Genomic DNA, 25083 nt, shown 5'->3' on the forward strand with positions numbered 1-25083 from the left:
TGGAACTGGGGTGGGTGCTTTGTGATGGCCACTGCCTTCAGGATAAACATCTGACCTATTGGCTCCTCATCTGCCCATAGTTTCATGAGGGGTCACTAGCCCTAGGTTTGTGCAAATACCTATTGCTCCCCCTTTTGCTGCATCTCTGACGATAGGTGGTAGAAATGATGGACGCAATAGTATGACCTTTCAGGCACCCCTTAGACAGACAAGAGGTGAGGCTGATGACAATCGATTAGTAATTGTCCATGGCCAAAGAGTACCTTAACATTTGGAAGGAGCCTGAGCATATCATCTAAGAGCTCCAAATGGTCATACAGAGCTGCAATCCTGATTGGGCTGACATGAACCAGATCATATGAATAATTATGCCTCCAGAGGTTAGGCAGAAACTAACTCTGCAGGAGATCCCAGTATAGGAGTCCCATTAGAACAAGGACACAATTGAATCATAACTGCTTTCCCTCTAGGATGCCAAAAAAAGGCAGATTGGTGAAGGGTAAGCAACTTCAGGTAAAATAGGAGTGAATCCCCCGACATTACTTAGAACCTCTGAAGATAGTGTTCACTTAGCATTGAGGCTGCACAAAAAACAACAGAGATGGCCAAGAGAGCCGGCGGCTGTTGTAGAATACGTGTGTGTTGTGGGATAGCCGCCTGCACCCTCCGAGGAGCCAGCATATTGTCAAGGCCACAGGCCCCAGAACTCAAAAAACACACCATCTAGTATTGGGGGCAATGGGTCACTTGAATAACTTATGTCTCTTTGGGACCCATAAACCCATGGGCCCTGGCTGCACTCAGTCTTGGCGCTTATGCTGTCAGGCTCATATAGAGATGTGAGCAGGAACACTTTATTTTAGTGCAGGAGTGCTTTTACTTTATTTCAGTGCAGGAGTGTTTTATTTTACAAGAACTTTCCAGGAGCTAAAGCCTTTATTCCAGAGAACATCCTCATGTTCTGACTCATCGGGTGTGGCTTCCTAGGCCTGGTCATCATGTGCTGACTCATTGGGTGTGGCAGGCAGGCTAAACCTGGTGGGTGTGGCTTCAGAAGCTCAGCTATATAAGCTGCTTCATCCTTAAGGCCGGTGCTTTGCGTTACTGTGCACTCACGTGCAACGTGACGCTCACCGCCGCTTGGACCAGTTTACTTACCTTTGAAACCAGGCGTTCTCCTGCATACTCACCTCCAGGAAACCGCTGCTTTATCGCTTCATCTGCAGACTCATCTCCTGACATCCAGTGATCTTGATCACGATGCAGCAGCACAGCACTCTGCATCCACGAACTTGGACCCTGTGAAGAAGAAGAAAGACAAGGTTAGAACATCCGTCCTAGGGCTACGCCGCATTTGAACCCCGCGCCCCCTAGTTAACAATTTACCAGCTACCAGCTGACCGCTGCAGCTTCATTCCTCATTCCCTCCGGCTGCTGCCTCGAGCCCCGCAGCTTCTGCCGCGCCGGCAACATCACCTGCAAGGGAAGAAAGCAAAAGAGCAAACATCAAAAGTGGAACGGACAGCAATTCAAGACAACAAACTTTACAATACAACAAAAACAGACAAGGAAAGAAAGGCAAACTGGAACACTTACCTGAAGTATAGTGGCTTAGTCGCAGAAGGACTGGACTACCAGGTGCAAGGGACCAGTGAAGGAACTCGGTCCAGACCATACAAGCACCTCTGCCAGAAGCAGCAGGACAGAGTGCTCGCCAAAACTAATCAACAGGTGAGCTTTCCAGGGACAGCGCATCCCACGGGTACCACGGTTTGGGAGAAGGGGTCTGGAAGGGGATGAGGCGCACAAGCTGGCATACTCACACCCCCTATTCTCCACGCAGAAGCAGTCCTGAGCAGCATCATCGATTACCACCAGGCACCACATAAGAGCAGAGGGTCGAAGTCGGACCCGAGCCACCTCACCCCCGGGAGGTTTGCAACCATGCCCCAATGCCTCCGCAGAGACCAGGTGAGCGTAAAAGAACACAAAGCCTCTTCGAATCGCTGCCTGGGCATTATGGAAACTTCTGAAACGGACCAGTTGGCCCGATTACTGGGAGAGTTACGGGCTGAAGTTCATGCATCAAGACAGGAAACCAATGCCCTAAGGAGGGATCTAATTGTGAACCGGGAGCGGACAGATGAACTAGCAAGGCAAATGCTCGAGGCACAGGCAGACCAGGTCCCACTGCCGGGGTATGCCCCTCCCGATGCGCCTCCACAGCCCACGCCAGTACAGGTGGTTCTTCCAGGGGGGGTTCCCCTGGCCCCACCAGAACGCTTCACAGGCGATCCGAATAAGTACGCCATCTTTATGAATCAATGTCACCTACATTTCTTGTGCAGACCTGGGGCATTCCCCAACGATGAAGCAAGAGTGGCATTTGTACTCTCATATTTGGGAGGTAGTGCAGCGGACTGGTCAATACCCTTGGTAAACCAGGAGGATCCTTTGCTTCGAGACTTCTGAGGTTTCCAGCGTGAAATGGAGAAACTATTTGCACGGCATACTCAAGGGCAGGCTCTGGACAATTAACTGTTATCACTACAGCAGGGTAATTAAGACTTAATAACATATATCACTTCCTTCAATTGTCTGATAGCACAAACTAACTGGCCAGAGGAGAAAAGAACTACGCTCTTTTACCGAGGCTTGCGAGGGGAACTTAAGAACGTATTAGCCCAAGTAGTACATCCCCCAGAAAGATGTGCTGAATACATCGACCTGACAGTGCAGCTCGATCACAGATTGAAGGATCGGAAGATGGATGGGGCCAAGGCCGAGGGGCGGTTGGTCTACGTGCGACCCTGTGAGAATCAAACCAAATCACACGATCAGTCCGAGCCAATGCAAATCAGAGGCTTGTGGAGCCCACTCGCCAAGGCAGGAAGGGAGAAAACGAGACAGCAGCAGCTTTGTTTGTACTGTGGTAAGGCAGGTCACTATCTCCGAGAATGCCCTGGAAAACAACCAGGAAAGCAGTTGAAGCAACTGACAAGGGTGAAGAAGAAGAACAGGACTTGGGAAACTCCAATGCCCGGCAAGCGTAGGGGTCCACTTGTCGAGCGGTGAAAAGGAACCTATACAGACCTCACATCTAGTCATCCCTGTGCTCCTGGTAAACCACAAGCAACCGTAAAAAATACATGCCTTGGAGGCATACATTGACATTGGGGCTGTGGGAAATTACATGGGCCAAGATCTGGCTACCCGGATGGCCCTTCCTCTCCGACAGAAGCAGGTTTCGGAAAACGTCACAGCAGTTGATGGATCTCAGCTATCAATGGGCCCAGTGATGCATTACACCAAGAAGGTCACGCTTCTGTGTCAGGACGGTCACCAAGAGGACATCACCTTCGATCTCACTGGCGCTCCGCAGTTCCAGATGATATTGGGAATGCCCTGGCTGGAGACCCACAATCCCAGGATTGACTGGCGTAAACGAGTTCTTACCTTTCCCCAAGACTGTGCCGGCACCTGTTATAGCAAGGGATTCTCATTAAAAGGTCTTACCAACCCAGGTTCGTCGAAGAAAGAAACCCTACTGGGCCTCACCAGTTCACTACCACCTGAATACCTGGATACCTGGATTACCAAGATGTCTTTCAACATCCACCTGGATGCCTCCTGTCTCCCCTCTGGACTCTTTCGCGACCTCTGCGACTGTCTCTCACTCACCATTCTCCCCTCTGGCCCGACTCATTCTGCAGGGCACACTCTCGATGTTCTGATCTCTTCAGACCTTCCCCTCTCTGTCCCTCTCTCCACTCCTCTTTCCTGGAGTGATCACTTTCTCCTACCCTACCACCTCACCCTCCCTACCCCGCAGGCCAAGCCACCTCCGTCACTGCCACCCACCTTCTCGGTCATCCGACCCATGTAGCGCGTGTCAGTTGAGGCTTTCGCCACCACCTTCTGATCCCCTCCCCTTCCCCTGGCTGACTCGCACCATGACACAGCCCTCTCCACTCTTCTATCTCTGATACTATTGATATCCTTGCCCCTGTCATGAGAATCCGACTGAAGCCCAAAGTCAAGTGTAACTCCTGGTATGACTCTGACCTCGTCACCCTAAAACGCAAGTGTACGGTGGCCGAGAGGAAATGGCGTGTTTCAAGTTCATCCTCTGACAAATTAGCCTGCCGCCTGTTGCAATGGCAATACCGGCTCTCCTTCCTCACCAAGAAGAGAGCTCATATCCAAGCCCTTGTCTCTGCGGCATCTAACAACTCGGCTGCACTCTTTAAAATCTGCAAGGAACTGGCCAATCCTGCCGCAGTCTCTACCTCTGTCCCTTCCCAGGCCCTCTCCTGTCCCTTCCCAGGCCCTCGGCATGGCACTGGCTTCTCACTTTACTTCTAAAACTCAGGACATCCTCTCCTCACTCTCCTCCTCTCGCCCCCTCCCACTATTCCCTGCTCTTCCTCTGACCCTTCAGCAGCCACCCCTCCTCCCTCCTTCTCTGCTTTTCCCCTTTTCTCTCCTGATGAGGTTTCTAGACAAGTCCGATCTATGAAAGTCTTGTTGAAACAGGTTCACCCCTGTTCTTCCAAAATGATCAAGGACCACATCGACTTCCTGGCTCCTGCCCTGGCTCATTTCTGCAATCACTCCTTCACCACTTGAGTCTTCCCTTCCCACCTGAAGCACTCCCTTGTGCACCCTCTCCTGAAGAAACCCTCTGCCGACCACTCCTGCCCGGATAACTATCGCCCAATCTCCATCACTCCCTTCCTGGGCAAGCTCCTGGAGAAACTGGCCATCTCCCAGCTCAATCTCCACACTTAATCTGTTGGTTGTCTTCATTACCATCAGTCTGGCTTCAGAGCTGCCAGAAGCCCGGAAACCGCTCTCCTGAACATCCGTGAAGACCTGCTTACCAACCTGGACTCTAACACCCCATCCGTCCTTATTTGTCAACCATGCCATCCTGCTCAACCGTCTCCGTGGTAACCTGGGTATCACTGGTCAGGCTCTGGCGTGGCGGACTTGTTTTTTACTCTCCGACCGACCCTCCCAGGTCCAACTTGGGTCCTTCCTCTCTGACATCTTTTTCTCTACATGTGGTGTCCCCAGGGATCCAACCTCTCTCCCTGGCTGTTCAACCAATACCTGGCACTCCTTGCCCACCGCATCGCCGCTCTCTGTCCCAACTTTCAGTGCTATGAGGATGATACCCAGCTCATTTTCAGGCTACCCTCGGACTCTTCCTCCTCTCCTTCCCGCATATCTGACTGTCTGTCTACCATCCAGGAATGGTGTGCCACCAACGACATATGACTTAATGCCAGTAAGACTGAGATTCTACTCATCAGCACACCCACTCCCTCCTTCCCTGCAGCTCTCTGGCCGGCCTCTCTTGGCCCCCCTCCCACTCCCACCTGCAAGGCTAAAAACCTTGGGGTCATCTTCGACTCTGCACTCTCCTTCTCCCCTCACATCTCTGACGTCTCTAAGAAGTCACACTACCAGCTGCACCTGCTTAGAGGTATTCTTCCTTTCCTCTCCTTCCCCCAGAAGCTCACTGTCTCCAGAGCCCTGGTCCTCTCTAAGCTGGACTATTGCAACAGCCTCTACCTAAATCTGCCTGCCTCCACTCTCCACCCTCTGCAACTTATCCAGAAAAGGACTGCAAGACTTGTCCTTGGCCTCAAGCCCAGGGATCGTATCTTTCCAGGACTGAAATCTCTGCACTGGCTCCCAGTGGCTGCGAGGATTAAGTTCAAAACCCTCTGCATTGTACACAAGGCCTTCTGGGGTCTGGGGCCGCAATACCTTCAACTCTCTCTTCCTAAATATCTTCCTTCTCGAGCTCTTCACTCAGCTGCCTCCAACTCCCTCAGGGTCAGTCGCTTCTCCAAGCAACGAGTTGGTGGCAGATCACGCTCTTCGGCAGGGGCCTCTCCCTGGAACAGCCTTCCTGCCTCCCTGAAACTCGAGGAGAACCATCTCCGGTTCCGGAAACACCTCAAAACCTTCCTCTTTGCTTCTGCTTTCTCTCCTCCCCTCCCCTGCTGAATTCCTGACTGAAATTGCACTGGTTACCTGGCCACCCTTTCTGATCTCTGGCCCATGCCCCGTCAATTGCCCACCTGCACTGCCTCCCTGGCAACCCCTGCAACTGGGGACCGTTTTCTGTATCCCTACAGTCCCCCTACCAGCACTTATGTCTGCACTTCCTTGCACTTGCCACTAGCTGGCTGTTTTATTTATCTTATTTATTCCACTTTCCCCATGTACTGCACTTTCCCCTCTCCCTTCCCCTGTGCACTTTTCCTCTCCCCTCTTCCCATGCACTTGCGCGATCTGAATGACATCTGGGCTAGTAGGATAATTGTCTGTCCTCCCTTTGTTTCTCCCCCTTGCCTCATCGCGCCTTGAAACACTTGTGTGTAGGCACGTTATAAATGCCATATCATATCCTATCATATCAAAGAGCAAGCAAACACCTTACCTCCGCACAGACCGTATGACTGCCAAATTGATCTGGTACCTGGAGCTCAAGTTCCCTGCAGCCGGATTTACACCCTAACAGAACAGGAAAACCAGCCTCTAAAAACCTACCTCGATCAGTATCTGGCAAATGGCTTCATTCGTCTGTCCAAGTCCCCTGCATCCTCGTCCCTCTTTTTTGTGCTTCAAAAGGAGGGAGACCTGAGAACTTGCATTGACTACAGAGCACTTAACCAGATCACGGTAAAAAAACGGTACCCGTTACTGTTTATCCCCGAGCTCTTCGATCAAGTCAAAAACGCTCAGATATATACAAAACTAGACTTACGCGGGGCCTACCATCTAGTAAGAGTCAAAAACGGAGATGAGTGGAAGAGGGCCTTTCGCACGAAATATGGCCTTTATGAATATCAGGTTATGCCCTCTGGACTATGTAATGCCCCGGCGGCGTTCCAATTTTTCATGAATGACGTGCTCTGCGAACTGTTGGACGTCTGCACTTTTGTCTATATTGATGACATTCTTGCCTATTCGACCACCGAGGAGGACCACGTCAACTATGTCCGGGCAGTTTTGGAGAAACTGCGGCAACACCGGCTATATGCCAAAATGGAGAAATGCTTCTTTCATGTGACAGAGGTAGAATTTCTCTGCTTTAATCTCACACCACAGGGCGTACGCATGCACACACAATGTAGATGCTATCCTTAACTGGCCCTCACTGACATCCATAAAGGGAGTACAGAGTGTACTCAGGTTTGCCAACTTTTATCGCTGGTTCATTCCCAGGTTCTCCCAGATCGTCCACCCAATCACCTCTTTAATATGGAAAAATAAACAATTTAATTGGTCTGCAGAGGCAGAGAAAGCCTTCAAGGAGCTAAAACAAGCAAGTATTTACCACAGCACCAATTCTACGGCATCCTCGACCAGAACCAGGTCAGTTGCATACCGTGGCATTCTGGTCTCTCAAGTTTTTAGCCCCTGAATTGAATTATGCAATCACTGATAAAGAACTGCTAGCAATTAAGGCAGTGTTCAAAGCCTGGAGACATTATCTTCTTGGTGCTAGACATACAGTCACCGTTGTCACGGATCATGGCAATCTACAATATCTGAAGACCGTTAAAGCGCAATCATCACGCCAACTGCGCTAGGCTCTCTTCTTTGCGGAATACGACTTCGTCATCACCTATAGACCCGGAGTACGCAAAGGAAAAGCGGATGCCCTGTCTCGCATGAGTGATGGAGAAGAGACATTCACTACACCAGACCCCGTGCCATCATCCCTCAACGACGAATCCAAGGCATGATTGCCACAACCACCACTCTAGACAACTTAAAATCTGACCTGCAACACTTGATGAGTCCACCAGCGCAACAGGCATGGCTAGGGAAGGGAGACCGGTATACGATCGTGGACAACCTACCATACTACCAAGGAAGATTGTACATCCCGGATAAGAAATTACAGAATCACATCATCGCAAACTATCATGATACATTAGTAGAAGGGTATCCGGGAATAGCCAAAACCCAAGCTAAAATAAAGAAAAATTACTGGTGGCCAACATGGCGAAAGGACATTGTCCAGTTCATCGCAACCTGTAGCACCTGTGCACAACACAAGTCCCAAAAACAAAGTCCTGCAGGTCTTCTATGTCCTTTAGAAGGACCCCTAGCACCTTGGCATACGCTATCAATGGATTTTATTACAGACCTTTCCTCCTTTAACAGATACAATACCATCTTAGTTGTCGTAGATCTGTTTTCCAAAATGGCCCACTTTATTCCCCTGAAGGTTCTCCCAACTGCTTCTACTCTGGCTACCGTGTTTTTTGGAACAGATCGTCCAGCTACACGGGTTAGCAATATTGATATCAGACCAAGGAACTCAGTTTGTCTCTGCATTCTGGAAATGGTGTTGTAAAATTGCCAAAATCGACCTCCGGTTATCTACAAGCCATCACCCCCAAACCGACGGCCAGACCGAACAGACTAACCAGACCCTTGAGCAATACATAAGGTGTATGCTGCAACAAACCGAGGATACCTAGAAGGACATACTTTAGTTAGCATAATACGCATATAACATCTCCATTCACACCAGTACGGGACAAAGCCCATTCTACATAGTGTATGGTCGACATCCACGGACATCCGTTTCCGACCCACTCGAATCATTAGAAATGCCCGCTGTAACGGCCTTACACAAAACCATCACCCAGGTTTTTAAGGAAGCAGCAGAGCATCTTGCCAGAGCCAAAGAGAAACGGAAGCAGTTTGCGGATCGACACCGAAGGGAAGCTCCCAACTACCAAGTCGGAGACAAGGTTTGGTTAGCATCCAAAAACATCCCCCTGAAAAGACCACGGGCATTCGTTCCCAGATATCTGGGACCCTACACTTTCAAGGCTGTGATCAGCCCTGCGGCCATGAAATTAGAATTACCGGCTCACATGCGGCTCCACCCGGCATTTCATGTCTTCCTCCTAAAACCATTGAGACCAGGTAAGCGGATCGATACTCCACCGGATCCCGAAATAGTAGAAGGAGAACCAGAATACAAAGTTAAAAGGATCCTAGACTCTAAGATTGTCTGGTCCAAGTTATACTACCTTATAGAGTGGAAAGGTTATGGACCCCAAGATCGGACCTGGGAACCCAGTGAGCATGTCCACGCTACACGATTAATCAGGCAGTTCCACTGCAATAACCCCACTAAACCAGGGCCAGGGGGGAACCACCCATGAGAGGGGCCTTGAGGGGGAGTGCTGTCATGGCCACAGTCCCCAGAACACAAAAACCACACCATCTAGTGATGGGGGCAATGGGTCACTTGACTCACTTATGTCCCTTTGGGACCCATAAACACTTGGGCCCTGGCTGGACTCAGTCCTGGTGCCTTTGGCGACAGGCTCATATAGAGATGTGAGCAGGAATACTTTATTTCAGTGCAGGAGTGCTTTTATTTTACAAGAACTTTCCAGGAGCTGAAAGCCTTTATTCCAGAGAACATCCTCATGTGCTGACTCATTGTTACGCTCACCTGGTTCCCACAGGGGCATAGATCAAACCCCGACAGCTGCGGCCTCCACCAGCGTGAAGCGTAGGGCAAAGATGACTGTCTGGACGGACCCCCTCAGTCTTGTAAGCTTGACTCGTAGAAATATTCTCCTGTAGATGGAGAAAGGTATTTAGCCCAGTGGGTGTGAATGCAGACCCCCCTCCCTGCTCCCGTTCTCCCTGCTTGCCACCTCCTATATTCCCAGTCAGTGTCCTCACCTTATGTTTTTGATTGGTGAGATCTCCATCCTGCGTGGCATGCAGGGGCGCGTAGATACCAGTTACTTCACTGGCTTTAGGTGCTGGGGTTCTGGACGATTATTGAGTCCGGAGTTTACCAACTTTTTGAAGAGTTCAAAATGTCCAAAGTTCACTCTTGCACTTCCCTGTTGATTTGCGGCGGCAAATTCTGTCTGGAGGTTGCTGGCAGCGTTTAGGTAAGAGTCTGTATCACCCAAACTATCCTGTAAAGGTTCGTGAGATTAGCTCACTGTCTTTTCCTTTTTCCCTCGATGCGGTGTACTGAAGGATAAAGCCTCCGGTGATAATCAGGTAAGTCTTGTAATATAAGTGATTGTCTTTTTAGTCTCACCTTGCTTTTTGTCTTTTCCCCAGGTTTTAAAATCACCGAAAGAGTGACGGAGGCAGCATCGAGTCAGAGATGCTGTGGGCTGGTGAAAATGGAGCGGCGCTGCAGCTGGGCTGCGACGCGTGCCGGAAGAATGTCCCTTCAGGCTCGGAGTGATGCAGGATCCGAAATCAGGTGAGGAATCAGATTAAAGTCTGTAATCTAACCTCTTCTCCTATTTTCCCTTTCTCTCCTAGGGGCTCTGTGTTCGAGGCGGGCGTGGCTGAAGGCTGGATGCAGGTTTGCAGACACGGTGAGCGTTACGCTGCTAAATGCAGAATAACGCGAAGCGTGTGTTGTAGATCGGGCGTGGTTTAAATAGCTTCAAAAGTAGTTCCAGGTAAGAAGTCCCTAGAACCACACCCGAGTGAAAAAGTAGTCCTTGTGGAAAAATAGTCCCTCCAGGTCTCACGTTGGCCTGGATGCATGTGCAGCATAGTCTGCCTCAGGTAAGTGATGATTATGAGCCTGGCGCCTTAGGCGCCAGGACTGATTTCTACTACGAGCCTGGCGCCTAAGGCGCCAGGACTGAACCCAGATAGCCCCTAGCCGGGGCTTCTGAGGTTTAAACAAATGTCCGGATGCCTGCTTCCGGGGTGGATGGGCTTGGTCCAGCTGCCCGGGGGTAGGCATCATGACAGCACTCCCCCCCCCAAGGCCCCTCCTAAAGTTGTTCTTCCTCTGGGCCCTGGTTTGTCTGGGAAGTTCCGATGGAATTTCTTCACTAATCGAGGTGCATGGACGTGGTCACTGGGTTCCCATGACCTTTCCTGTGGTCCGTAACCTTTCCAATCGATTAAATAAAAAAGTTTAGATTTAACCATCTTAGAGTCCAAGATATCTTTTACCTCGAATTCAGGTTCTCCATCTATTAGGATGGGATCAGGTGGCTTGGCTAATCTTGTTCCGGGTTGAACTGGTTTTAGAAGTGAAACATGGAAGACCGGATGGATCTGCATACTAGAGGGCAATTCTAATTTAACTGCTACCGGGTTGATAATTTTTTTAATGGTGTAAGGCCCCAAATATCTAGGATTAAAAGTTTGAGTCCCTTTTAGGGGTATGTGTCTGGTTGCCAGCCAGACTTGGTCTCCAATCTGATAATGGGGAGTGTCACTTCTATGCTGATCGCCATTCTTCTTGTATTTCTCCTTTGCTTTTTCAAATGTTCAGTTGCTTCCTTAAAGGCTTCAGTAATAGTAGAATGCAGATGAGTCACTGCCGGCATTTCCAAGTGTTGGGGTGAATCAAGTTCTGAGGTTCGAGGATGATGGCCATAAATGGTATAAAAGGGGCTTTGTCCGGTTCCTGAATGTACTGAGTTATTGTATGCGTATGCGTGCCCTCGGTCTGATGTAAAATGCAACGTAGGTATTGTTCCAGAATCTGGTTGGTCCTTTCCGTCTGACCATCGGTCTGGGGATGGTGACTAGTAGATAACCTCACGTCGATTTGCGCTAGTTGACAACATTTCTTCCAGAATTGCAAAATGAATTGACTACCTCGATCTGACACCAATACAGAAGGAAATCCATGTACTCGAACAATGTTTTCCAGGAATTCCTTGGCCAAAATTGAAGCGGAAGGTAAGCCCTTTAAAGGAATAAAGTGAGACATCTTGGAAAAAGGGTCAACAACTACTAGAATGGTGTTAAACCCATTACATGGAGGTAAATCTGTAATAAAGTCTAGGGACAAAGTGTGCCAAGGTGTAGGCGGAATGCCCAAAGGCTGTAAAAGACCGGCTGGTTTCTTCTTCTGACTTTTGTTTTGGGCGCAGATCCCACAAGACAACACAAATGACTTTATGTCCTTTCGCCAGGTGGGACACCAGAATTGTCTTTTAATTTTAGCTTCAGTCTTGGCAATACCTGGGTGTCCTTCCATCAAGGCATCATGGTAATTGGAGATTACCAGTTCTTGCAGTTCCTTGTGTGGTAAAAACAGACGCCCTTGATAGTAGGGTAACTCATTAATGACTGAATAATCTGGGCCTTTTTTTCCCAGTCCTGCAGGGCTGTTGAATCGAAAAGTTGTTGAATCTTTAAATGAATGTCTTCCAAAGTCTGTAAAGTAGTTACGCTGAGGATTCTTTGTCCTGGAATTATGGGTACTGGTTCTGGGTTCGAAAATGCTTCTCCCATTCCTATTCGGGATTAGGCATCTGTTTTACCATTCTTGCAACCAGGTCGATAAGTAATCACGAAATCGAATTCGGCAAAGAATAGCGCCCAACGAAGTTGACGGGATGATTGGGCCTTGGCTGTTTTTAAATACTGCAGGTTCCTGTGGTCAGTGATTACTGTGATGGTGTGCCTAGCACAGAGAAGGTAATGTCTCCAAGCTTTGAAGGCGGATTTGATGGCTAACAATTCTTTATCGGTAACAGCATAGTTTAATCCGGGGGCTGAAAACTTTCTGGACCAAAAGGCTACAGGATGAAGTTGACCGGTTTCGGGATCCTTCTGGGACAGGACAGCCCCCATGGCTAGACTGGACGCATCTGTTTCAACTATGTAAGTAAGTTCGGGACGTGGATGCTTCAAGACAGGTGCTGATGTGAATTTCGACTTCAACTCTTGGAAGGCTCTTTCAGCCTCTTCGGTCCACAAGAAGCGTTTGTTTTTTCGCAAAAGTGCTGTGATGGGGTGTACGACCTGTGAGAAGTCTGGAATAAATCTGCGATAGAAATTAGCAAATCTGAGCGTGCTTTGTACTCCTTTAACTGAATTGTGTGATGGCCATTTGAGGATTGCATCCACTTTTCGAGAGTCCATTCGGACTCCTTTTGGAGTCAAGATAAATCCTAAGAATTCTACTTCTGTGGTATAAAAAACGCATTTTTCCAGTTTTGCAAATAACTTGTGCTGATGTAGTTTCTGAAGGACTGCTCGAACATGCTTAACATGATCTGATTCTGAGGAAGAGTACACTAGAATGTCGTCAATTTAAACGACAACACAAACGCCGATGAGTTCATGAAGGACATCGTTCATAAAACACTGGAAGGCTGCTGGTGCATTGCATAACCCGAAGGGCATCACCTGATATTCGAACAATCCGTATTTGGTGCGGAAGGCAGTTTTACATTCGTCGCCCTTCTTTACTCATACCAAATGATATGCCCCTCTGAGATCTAATTTAGTTTAAATGCAAGCATCCTTTACCTGGTCTAGTAACTCGGGGATCAAAGGTAATGGGTATCGGTTCTTTACAGTAATCTGGTTTAATGCGCGGTAGTCTATACATGTTCTAAGGTCACCTTCCTTTTTCGGTACAAAGAACAAAGCTAAGGAAACAGGGGACTTGGATGGACGAATGAAACCATTAGCAAGGTATTGGTCTAGATATTGTCGTGGTGCAGATTTTTGGGTTCCGTGAGGGCGTAAATTCTACTGCATGGGGGTTGTGCACCAGGGATGAGGTTGATTTGACAATCGTATGATCTGTGAGGCGGTAAGGTATTTGCCTGTTCTCTTTGGAAAACATCCTGGAATTCTTGGTATTCCTGAGGTAACTGCATGACTGGAGTAGTGACTGTGGCCAGGCCTTTGTTCAAGGGTTTTTCCGGGTAGCAGGTGTGTGCACAATCCGGGAAGGTTATTCTCTTCTCTCGCCAATCAATACAAGGATTATGTGTTTCTAACCAAGGTATCCCCAGTATTATTTGGAACTGTGGGGCTTTGATTAAGTCAAACACAATAGTCTCGCGATGCCCGTCCTGACCCAGCAATGTCATCTCTGTAGTGGAATGAGTTACAGGCCCTAAGGCAATTTCAGTTCCATCGACTGTGGTGACGACATCCGGAGTGGTCTTTTTGCAGAGCGATAGATTCATCCTAGAAGCCAATTTATGGTCCATATAGTTTCCTACAGCCCCGCTATCGATATATGCCCTTGCTGCGTGCATACGTGATGGGAGTCTAGGATCAATGAGGACCATTGGTATGATTAGATGCGAGGTCTGAGTGTCCTTCTTCAAGCTCGGCAAGCGGACCTCTACGCTTGTTGGGCGTGGTCATTTCCCGATTCAGGCTCCGTTTGATTTCTAACAGCAACTCCGGCTACTTTCTTGGATGGTTTAATTGGGCAATCCCTTAGAAAATGTCCTGAAGCCCCACATTAAAGGCACAATTGCATTTGTCGTCTTCTTTCTCTCTCTTTTTGCGTTAAGGGTCCCTTACCCCCCCCGATCTGCATAGGTTCTGATGTGTCAGTTCCTTTGGAGGTAACATGTGGTTTGACCAGAACTCGATTCTCGAGTTTAGCTCGGTCAGCCTTTCGATTCTGGAGTCGGTGGTCTAACTGGACCACTAAGTCTATATATGCTGTGAATTCCTGGGGTGGGTTCACCACTTGGGCCAAAACATCTTTGAGTTCACCCCGAAGCCCACGATGAAATAAAGTAATTCGTTTCTCCTCTGGCCAGCCGGTTTCTACCACTAACCTGTTGAAGGTTGCGATATAGGTTAGCAGATCCTGAGTGCCTTGTCGTAGGGATAAAAGTTTGTTATCCATGGCCTGACCCTGCGAATGCCTGGCAAATAGCTTTTCCATACTCAAATGAAAACCTTGAAAATCCCGAAGAAGAGGGTCATCCTGGTTGACAAGCGGGATTGACCAATCTGCTGCGCTGCCACTAAGGTACGACAGTACAAAGGCTACTTTGGCTTGGTCGTTTGGGAAGGCTCCTGGTCTGCCTAGGAAGTGCAAGCGGCACTGGTTCATGAACACGGCAAACCTTTTCGGGTCCCCAGCAAAACGTTTGGGTGGAGCTAAAGGAATGCTCCCTGGGAGAACCACTTGCACAGGATTGCTCGAAGAGACAGGAGTTGGATTCCCTCCGAGTCCAGGTAGTGGTGTTTGGCCAGCTTGGCTTTGCAGCAGTTGTCTAGCAGCAAGCTCATCGGTGCGTTCCTTTGACAAAATAAATTCTCTCCTGAGGGCATTAGTCTCTTGACGTGCCCTAAGTTCTCCGAACATTTGGGCTAGTTGGTCGGTTTCAGAGGTTTCCATAACGCCCGGGTGGGGTTTTTTAGGTAGGCTTTGCGTTCTGTTACGCTCACCTGGCTCCCACAGGGGCGTAGATCGAACCCCGACAGCTGCGTCCTCCACGAGCGTGAAGCGTAGGGAAAAGATGACCGTCTGGATGGACCCCCTCAGTCTTGTAAGCTTGACTCGTAGAAATATTCTCCTGTAGATGGAGAAAGGTATTTAGCCCCGTGGGTGTGAATGCAGACCCCCCTCCCTGCTCCCGTTCTCCCCACTTGCCACCTCCGATATTCCCAGTCAGTGTCCTCACATTATGTTTTTGATTGGTGAGCTCTCCATCCTGCGTGGCATGCAGGGGTGCGTAGATACCAGTTACTTCACTGGTTTTAGGTGCTGGGGTTTTGGACGATTATTGAGTCCGGAGTTTGCCAAGTTTTTGAAGAGTTCAAAATGTCCAAAGTTCACTCTTGCACTTCCCTGTTGATTTGCGGCGGCAAATTCTGTCTGGAGGTTGCTGGCGGCGTTCAGTTAAGAGTCTGTATCACCCAAACTATCCTGTAAAGGTGCGTGAGATTAGCTCACTGTCTTTTCCTTTTTTCCTAGATGCGGCGTATTGAAGGATAAAGCCTCCGGTGATAATCAGGTAAGTCTTGTAATATAAGTGATTGTCTTTTTAGTCTCTTTAGGCTCACCTTGATTTTTCTTGTCTTTTCCCCAGGTTTTAAAATCACCGAAAGAGTGACGCAGGCAGCGCCAGGTCAGAGATGCTGTGGGCTGGTGAAAATGGAGCGGCGTGCAGCTGGGCTGCGACGCGTGCCGGAAGAATGTCCCTTCAGGCTCGGAGTGATGCAGGATCCGAAATCAGGTGAGGAATCAGATTAACGTCTGTAATCTAACCTCTTCTCCTATTTTCCCTTTCTCTCCTAGGTGCTCCGTGTTCGAGGCGGGCGTGGCTGAAGGCTGGATGCAGGTTTGCAGACACGGTGAGCATTACGCTGCTAAATGCAGAATAACGCAAAGCGTGTGTTGTAGATCGGGCGTGGTTTAAATAGCTTCAAAAGTAGTCCCAGGTAAGAAGTCCCTAGAACCACACCCGAGTGAAAAAGTAGTCCTTGTGGAAAAATAGTCCCTCCAGGTCTCACGTTGGCCTGGATGCACGTGCAGCATGGTCTGCCTCAGACAAGTGATGATTATGAGCCTGGCGCCTAAGGCGCCAGGACTGAACCCAGATAGCCCCTAGCCGGGGCTTCTGAGGTTTAAACAAATGTCTGGATGCATGCTTCCGGAGTGGATGGGCTTGGTCCAGCTGCCCGGGGGTAGGCATCATGACACTCATCAGGTGTGGCAGGGTGTGACAGGCAGGCTGAACCTGGTGGGCGTGGCTTCAGAAGCTCAGCTATATAAGCTGCTTCATGCTCAAGGCCGGGGCTTCGCGTTACTGTGCACTCGTGTGCAATGTGACGCTCACCGCCTGTTGGACCAGTTTATTTACCTTTGAAACCAGGCGTTCTCCTGCATACTGAACTCCAGGAAACGGTGCTTCATCGCGTCATCTGCAGACTCATCTCCTGACATCCAGTGATCTTGATCCTGACGCCGCAGCACCGCACTCTGCATCCACAAACTCGGACCCTGTGAAGAAGAAGAAAGACAAGATTAGAACATCCGTCCTAGGGCCGCGCCGCATTTGAACCCCGCACGCCCCCTAGTTAACATTTACCAGCTACTGTACCGCTGCAGCTTAGTTCCTCATTCCCTCCTGCTGCTGCCTCGAGCTCCGCAGCTTCTGCCAGGCCGGCAACATCACCTGCAAGCAAAGAAAGCAAAAGAGCAAATATCAAAAGTGGAACGGACAGCAATACAGGACAACAAACTTTACAATACAACAAAAAACAGATGAGGAAAGACAAAGGCAAAAAGAACACTTACCTGAAGTATACTGGCTTAGTCGCAGCAAGACTGGACTACCACATGCAAGGAACCAGTGAAGGAACTCGGTCCAGATCATACAAGCGCAGAGGGCAAAGTCGGACCCGAGTGACCTCACCCCTGGGAGGGCTTCAACCGTGCCCAAACGCCTCCGCAGACACCAGGTGAGTGTAACACATATGCACAATCGTTAAAAAATCCATTAAATTAAATCTATGAAATCTTCTGCAGTTCCTTAGTCCTGCTTCTTATCTAAGTCAGACCCTTTTCTATCGCCCTACATTTTCTTAAATGTTACATTTGGCACTGCAATTTTTCATTCAAATCCTTATGTCAGATGCGTTTTGCTTACTAGATGCTTCCTCAAACCGAGTAGCTTAAGTCCCCAAAACCCTTAGGCCTAGTTGCCTTTTGTTTTTTCTGCTGCATGCTTTAAGGGAAATAACTGTTCCAGGTGGAATGTTCACTGAAGAGGGAATTGGGTGAATCTCTTGTCCCATTTAAAATGGTGCCAGGCCTCCATGTGCTCGCACATCACATTGCTGTACTTAGTAAACATAAAATGAGCAGGTGTACCTTCGGTGGTATAGGCCCCTCCTCTGAAATGCCATTCCCATGAGTGTCAGTTATTTTAACGCCACTCATTGAAAACTTCACCCACACCTGTTCCACCCCTACTGCAAATCTACTTCATCCACAATCCTGAGAGGGAAGGGGATCAGCATACCAGAGACAATGGTCAGTGGTTCTCAAAAGGGATTGGTCACTCACTTTGTACTGACCCCTTACCAGAAGGACACTAGTCCATTAAAAGACGAAAATAAATGTACCAGAACAAGCACCGCACCAATTAACCATATGACATCAATTACCAGACCAAAATAACCACACCAGAATTTCATATGTGTTAGCATAACCCTGAAAGTCTACATCATGCTTTGAAATTTTGAAAACCTTCTGCGCCCCTGAGCGGCTAGGCAAGTGCGGTCAGCATCCTCCGAAAAGCCCTCTGCAGTTTTGAGGTAGGACTCTGTACCTCTGTTTATGTGCACCAGAGGTGTTTAGGAAGAGGCAGCCTGCAAGTCGTTAGTCCAGAAGTTTGCAGAAAACAGGCACACACATCAATTTTGAGTGACGACAGAGACCGCTATATTGTTGTCTTGCAAGACAACAACACAGCATTCTATGTCCATCAGGAACTGACCACTCTAATATGATCTGCCATCCCGAACCCTCACCTTTATCGATCATAATACAGTTTACTGATTTGAAACCTAAGAACATTCTGGAAACCCTCATATGTATCCCTTTCCGGCAGACATATTCTGACACTGCAAAAACAATACATCCTTTCATCCACAGCCCAATTGTATATCAACATTTTGGTACATCACGTGATCACTCCTCCTTGAATGCATCTCGCTGCGGGGCATATGTATCCTTTCATATCATCTTGCCATTTGTGCACTCTGAGCGATCCTTTGACCGTACCGGAACCTAAGCAGTTTATACAGTCATGTGGGTCTAAATGAACTGTGCATCAATTCCTGCAATACAGCACCTTTCAGTCCTACCTTGTGGGCAAGCTTGAGAGTTGTAGGGCAAACAAGCATTGCCCCAAGCCGAAAAGGAAAAAGGAAACATATTAGAGACAAAAAGATTCAGAATAGTAAGGTGAAAGGAGTTGTATCAAGGACATTTTTATATTCCATGTAGCTCTAGTTGAATTAAAGTGTAAACAAAAATAATTAATTTAAATTCCTTAATAAACGTCCACTAATTTAACAGAATAAATGTGTTCACAGAGTCCCTATGTTTCTGTGCGAGTTGGAAAATGTAGATTTAATCACGACTTGGACACTGCATTTGGTCCCCGAGTTATTTCACAGAAATAATTTATTTTAATTATAATAAAGTAGGAAAGACATCTAAGGTAGATGAATTAATGGGTGTGGGTAGCTTTGGGGAGGTGGGTGTAATATCAGGTCAACACCTTCTACTCACCTCATCAGCAATTATACAAAGGCCATACACCGTCAATAGGTCATACACCGTCAATTATATTTTCAACACATTGAACTACACCTCCAGAAATCTGGTAAATGTTATAGCTCTGTTGAGCTATGCAAACTTGCTCAGGAAAAATAAAGAAAGTATAAAAAAGGAAGGGCGTACATGGTTTTTCACCAGCAATTTATGGATTTTAAGGAACTTGCGTTATGAACTCAGATTACAATGTGGCAAGGAAAACATTGGTTAGGAAGTGGAAGATCAAAGCAGCAGTGAACACTGCTAGGGTCTAGAGAACCTTATACTATGATGCAAAACCAAACAAAAACATGCCAATAAGGAACAAGGAATGGAAAAATACTCCATATTTATGATGAAGCATAAAGATGTTTTTTACACATTTAGCAGCCTTTGCAAAATTCTCTGAAGGATATATATTTTATTTTCAACTAGTGAACCCCCACTTCTCCACTTTGCAACATCTTATCTCTAGGTGTCTTGGGTTACGTAGACAACTAATCAAAACATCACTGACCCGAAGCCTTCGGAAATCTGAAGCAGCTGAACCAAAAAGCCCAGTTGTGAAGCCAGGAGGTGCATCACTTAAAGCAGTAATTTGTTTCATCTGCTTCATCTGAAAGAGACAAGAGGTTAACATAATATGTAAAATGGATTCTGTAACCATAAAAGGATGGCCTGTGAACTCTTATGAAACGTTCTGTCTAACCTCTGGAGGCATAATTATCTGCATGAGCTGGTTCATGTCCGCATAGGCAGGAATGTAGCACTGAATGGCTGTTTTGTGTTCCTCGAAGAAACGCTGAGGCCCCACCTAATCTTTGGTCAGGTTTCTCAAGTCACCCGAGTCCACAGGACATGGGCCGTCACTAATCGATTGTCATTAGCCTAACAACCTGTCATTAGGATCCTGTGTATGGGGTGCCATAAAGGTCATACTCTCCTGTCCATAATTTATACCACCTCTAGTCAGCGATGCAGCAGGTACTTGCGCAAACCTGGGGCCAGTGGCCTCTCCCAACACTGGAGACAGAGAGTCATGAGTGCTTGCTATGGGTTGGCAGACCCATACTACTTTGACTAAACTACTGTTTTGACTAAACAGAACACTGAGCTGAAATGATAATGATGAGGTAACGCATATGAAGCAAAACGAGAATGATCAAAACAATAGCTCATCAGATGTGCAGAACTACTCAGGACATGTTGAGCCACAACATACATTTTAGTGTCTGCTCATTTAGTATCCCAGAGTTGAAAAAACATATTTGGGCAAAAACAAAATGACATATGAGAGAAGTAGCTACATTTATTAATCCGATCGTACAGGTCTGGGGACCAATTGTTATCTGGACCCCAGTTTCTCTTGTAGGACATGTAAAGTGGCCAGTGCTTCCTAAGTTTCTCACTGTGGTCATTCAATGAATAGTTACTCACCGTAGTGACTAACATACTCTTAGTCCATAGTCCCCTTTCCTCCATACTGCATGGGCGTCCCTCGGTACGGACAGGAGACGGAACCTTTTTCATCAGAAAGAAACCTTCTTCCCCTTTAATTTTAGAGACGCACGGGGGCGCAGCCCTGGGAGAATGCACTCCTCTGACTCTGCCCACTGGCACCGCTCCTTAGTCCCCATTGACGCGTCGACAATATAAACATTGCCTAATGACACCATTATTAGGGGGGAGGATGGTGGGAAGTATGGAGAAAAGGGGATTATTGACTAAGAGTATGTTAGTAACTACGGTGAGTAACTATTAATTACTCTTACATCCCGTCCCCTTTCATCCATACTGCATGGGCGATTACAACTGAATGTGGCTCCAGGGTGGAGAGGAGACCCTGCTTAAGAAAATAGATTCCTTAGAACCGCCTGTCCGACAGCCGCGTGTGAATTAGAGCCGTCGTCCAAACATCAATGCTTACAGAAAGCCGACGGGGTGGCCAGGCGGCCGCCCTGCTGATGATCTGCCACGGTAGCTGCTGTTGGAATGCAATGGCTGTGGCGTTGGCTCTGACAGTGTGGGCGTGCATGTTGGCTGACAATGGCCTTTGCTGCCCCTAGTAGGCCTCCCTGATGGCGGAGATGATACACCGTCAATAGAGGCCTTGGATGCCCGATACTCGGGCCGTGACCCCCCGAACGTAACACACAGTGCGTCCGACTTGCGGAAGCACTTGGCCCTGTCCAGATAGCATTTCAGAGTGTGTCCGACATCCAGACAGAGCAAGACCATCTGAACCTTGTCCTAGGGTCAGCAAAAAACATAGGTAAGACAATTTCCTCATTTAAACGGAAAGTGGAGGGTACCTTAGGTAAGAACGTGGGGTGAGTCCATAGAATCACCTTATCTCTATGAAAAGTGGTATAGGGTTCTGAGGACGCCCAAGCCTGGATCTCGCTGGTTCTGCGAGAATAGGTGAGGGCCACTAGTAAGCTGTCCTAATGGTGACCAGCCTGATGTCCACGTACTCCTTGGCTCGATGGCCTTGTGCACCCAGGGGCCCAGCACTACATTGAGTCCCCACACGGGGTGTGGTTTCTTGATGGGCGGGCAGAGCCTGGAGAGGCCTGCCAAATGTCTTCTGACTATTGGATTGGAGGCGGAGAGGGTCTTCTCCTCGGAACTTCTGCAGGCCCCTATGGCCACCAAATAGGTGCGGCATGTGTCCGCCTGAGTGCCAGAGAGCGCAAGAGCGCAGAGAGGGAGAGCACATCATCCAGTTTGTGCGTAAGGAGGTCGATCTCCTTAGAGTCTGCCCCAAGGCAGAACGTAGTCCATTTACAATAGTACTGGCTCCTGGTAGCTTTGCTCCTGGCCCCCTGAATGAGCTCTAGATTAGCCCGCGAGAGGCTCAGGTGCTTGAGTGTGACCTGTTCAGGCCCCTCGCTGCAAGGGCTAACTTCTGTGGAGCGGGGTAGACGACCCTGCACCGTTGCTGTGCCAGAAATGGAGCTGGCCCCCTCAGAAGGTGAATTGGTGGTCTGTGTGTGAGGAATTCAGAGAACCACAGTCTCGCCGGCCACCATGGAGCTACCAAAATGACGCTGAGGTGACAAGATTTCTTTATCTGATCAACCTGTGGACTAGGGGTGCGGGAAGGAAGGCACACGCTGTAAGACGTCTCACTGTATCTGGAATGCGTCGCCCTGCCAGGACTCGAACTACTGGCACCTACGGAGGCTGAAAATCTGCAGGAGTAACTGGTCGTTCGATTGCCCCATGTAATTGTCCGATCCCAGTCCTCGTGTCACAGGTGAGGAACAGGAAGGACATGTTCTGCGTAGGTTGCAGCTGAGACTTCCTGATGTTGATCGTAAACCCCAGGTATTTGAGTGTGTTCATAGGTGCGGAGTGTGGTGTACTACCTCCAGAGATCTCGCCCTGGCAAGCCAGTCGTCCAGGTACGAGTAGACGTGGTGGCCCTGGGCCCTGAGGAGGGCTACCACTGCATTCATGCGTCTGGTAAATACCATGAGGGTTGAGTTGAAGCCAAATGGTAACACCTTGTATTGGAAATGGCAGCTCATGATCCTGAAGCGCAGGAAGGAGCGATGTGGTTGCCAATTCGGGACGTGTAGATAAGCGTCCTTCAGATCCAGGGAGCACATCCAGTCTCCCCTGTCTAGTGACTTCACAATGAGTGCTGGCGTAATCATCTTGAATTTATTTCTGAAGAGGGAGGGAGAGGTTGAGGGTGGATAGATCCAACACACCCCTCTGGCCATCCCTGTTCTTCATTTGCATAGAGGAAATCCTGGAATAGAAGCCCAATCCTCTCTTGGAGTCTGGGACTTCTTCCACTGCCTGGCTCTGACGAGCGACCGAATTTCCGGCAACAGATTTGCCATCCCAATCTGTGGGAATGGAGGGGAGGAGAGGGAGGGACCGGTAGGTGGTACCCCAAGGATACTACAGAGGATCCAGGGGTACGAAAACTTCTGGCACCAAAATTGCATGTGAAAGGCAAGCCTGCCCCCCACCGGAGACACTTGGACCCGAAGGGACGTATCCTGCTTTCTTTCGCTCTGAGGCTGCTGCTGCGGAGGGAGACTGGAAAAAGCGCTTGCCCCCCGCTTTTGTTGTTTGTGCCGGTGCTGACTCAGAGAGTGGTAGGCTGCCTCGACCTCCGTTGCTGTAAGCCCGGGACCCACCGAATGCCCACTCCTTGTAGGAGCTTTGATGCCACTGGGTGTATGCCTTGGGCGTGGCCTTCCTTTGGATAGAAAAAGACTTCGCAAATTGCGAGCTGTTCCTCTTTTTATCTAATTCCTCAACGGTGGCAGAGTGAAAGAGGTCACTACCCTCAAATGGAAAGTCCAATATGCGTTCCTGAACACCAAGGTTAAACTTAGTAGCCCGAAGCCAGACTGTCCTTCTCATGTTCGTGGGGATGCATATGGCCCGGCCAGAGGTATCGATGTGGGCCACAGAGGACTCCATGATGTCCTGCGCTACCAGCTTGGCTTCTCCTAGCCCCGCCTTGAAGCATGCTTGGCTCTGCACCCGAAGCTCTGGACGGAAGTCCGCTATTTCCCACCAAAGCCTGTGGTTAACGGCTGCCAGCATGGCATCCGCATTGGATTGGCGTAGGTGCAGCGAGGCGTTGGAGTACAGCTTCCTCCTGTACGCCTCCAAGATCTTCTCCTCCTTGCCTAGCAGAGCCGAGGACGAGGTGGCCGAGGACGACTGAGGCTTAGGGTAGAGTGACGCCGCAGCGAACACTGAAGAGTGCTGTTGAGGGTGCACCAACAGCAAGAGTGGCTCGAGCCATCCCTTCTTGGCCAAGAACCCCTCCTCGGGATGCTCGACCTGTGGTTGAGGAAGGCCCAAATATTCCGCCAAACCTGCAAGCTGTTCGTGGAAGGCTTTTGCTGAAGACGGCGTGTCAGGGTCCTCCTCCTCGTCTGTGTCCCCCAGAGAGTCCGGCTGGTCCAGAGCGGAAGGCTGCTGTGAAGGCTGGTGTGGAACCGCCTGTACCGTGGGAGGCAGGGGAGCCGGAATCATAAGAGCTGGCAGGGGCAGCGGGGGCTGCGCTGGGGCCTGTGGCACAGGAGCCATAGGAGGAATGACTATGGGCGCCGGTGGAGTGACCGGAGAGAGCAAGTCCCTGACTGTATCCTGCAGGATGGCTCCCATCTGAGGGGTTTACATCAGCGCCAGGAATCTTTAGAAGAACCTGTCTTCGGAGGCTGAAGAGGCGGCAGGTGATATTGACGGAGTGGCTGGAGGCTGCTGGGGCCGGAGCGCACTCTGTCGCAGTTGCTGGGGGAACCTGCCCTGCGCTGCTGATTGATAAACTGTAGGCCACATACCTGGTTGACACCAGTCCCACCTTGAAACTTGTTCTCCCACCTGCTCTGTTCCTAGGAGAGGCATCGGATGAGCGGCCATGTTGTCTGGCGCAGCAGCCATTTTGTCGAGCTCTGTGCCACGTGCCGAAGTCATGGTGCTTGGCTTCATGAGCCCGGCCTCCTCCAAGACTCTTGGCGATGGAGCATGAGACCTACACTGCACCTCAGGCCGGGGCCTGGAAGGCGTATTGCCCTCAGCAGTGTCACTGGTAGTGCTGCGTGCAGGTGCCCTCTCAAACCTTATGCCGGTGCTAGGGTGTTACATTCCGGGTATACACCTGGTAAAAGAACCTTGCTGACCCTCAGCACTGCGTCTGTAAGGATCTACAGACCCCTTGGCCGCGAGGCCCGTAGCTGGACTAGCATCGGTACATGTGCTGGTGCGAGAACCAGAGATGTTGCACCCGCTCGGGCGCTTCCTTGGGAAGGAGTCGCCCTTAAGGGGTGCGAGGGAAAACAGCAGCCCTCTGGATAAACTGTAGGCCACGCACCTGGATGACATCAGTCCCACCTTAAAACTCATCCTCCCGCCTGCTCCATTCCAGGAGTGGCATCGGAAGAGCAGCCATGTTGTCTGGCCCGGCGGCTGTTTTGTCGAGCTGTGTGCAACGTGCCAAAGACGTGGTG

At 49.3% G+C, this 25083-nt stretch overlaps 1 protein-coding gene across 7 annotated transcripts in view; it reads right to left on the bottom strand.

The window, feature by feature from the left end:
• Window positions 1-25083, bottom strand: part of PARP4 (poly(ADP-ribose) polymerase family member 4) — a 2748946-nt gene that overhangs the window by 401968 nt on the left and 2321895 nt on the right. For 6 of the 7 annotated variants that reach the window (XM_069639202.1, XM_069639198.1, XM_069639200.1 and 3 more), the window contains one exon: window positions 19617-19715. The exons of the other annotated variant lie outside the window; for it this stretch is intronic. In XM_069639202.1, coding sequence (XP_069495303.1) covers window positions 19617-19715 — 99 coding nt within the window. The remainder of the gene's footprint in view (window positions 1-19616; window positions 19716-25083) is intronic. 7 annotated transcript variants of the gene reach the window in all.

Source organism: Ambystoma mexicanum, chromosome 7q (genome assembly GCF_040938575.1).
Source record: "Ambystoma mexicanum isolate Mex_15411 chromosome 7q, UKY_AmexF1_1, whole genome shotgun sequence".
NCBI classification, from domain to species: Eukaryota; Metazoa; Chordata; class Amphibia; order Caudata; family Ambystomatidae; genus Ambystoma; species Ambystoma mexicanum.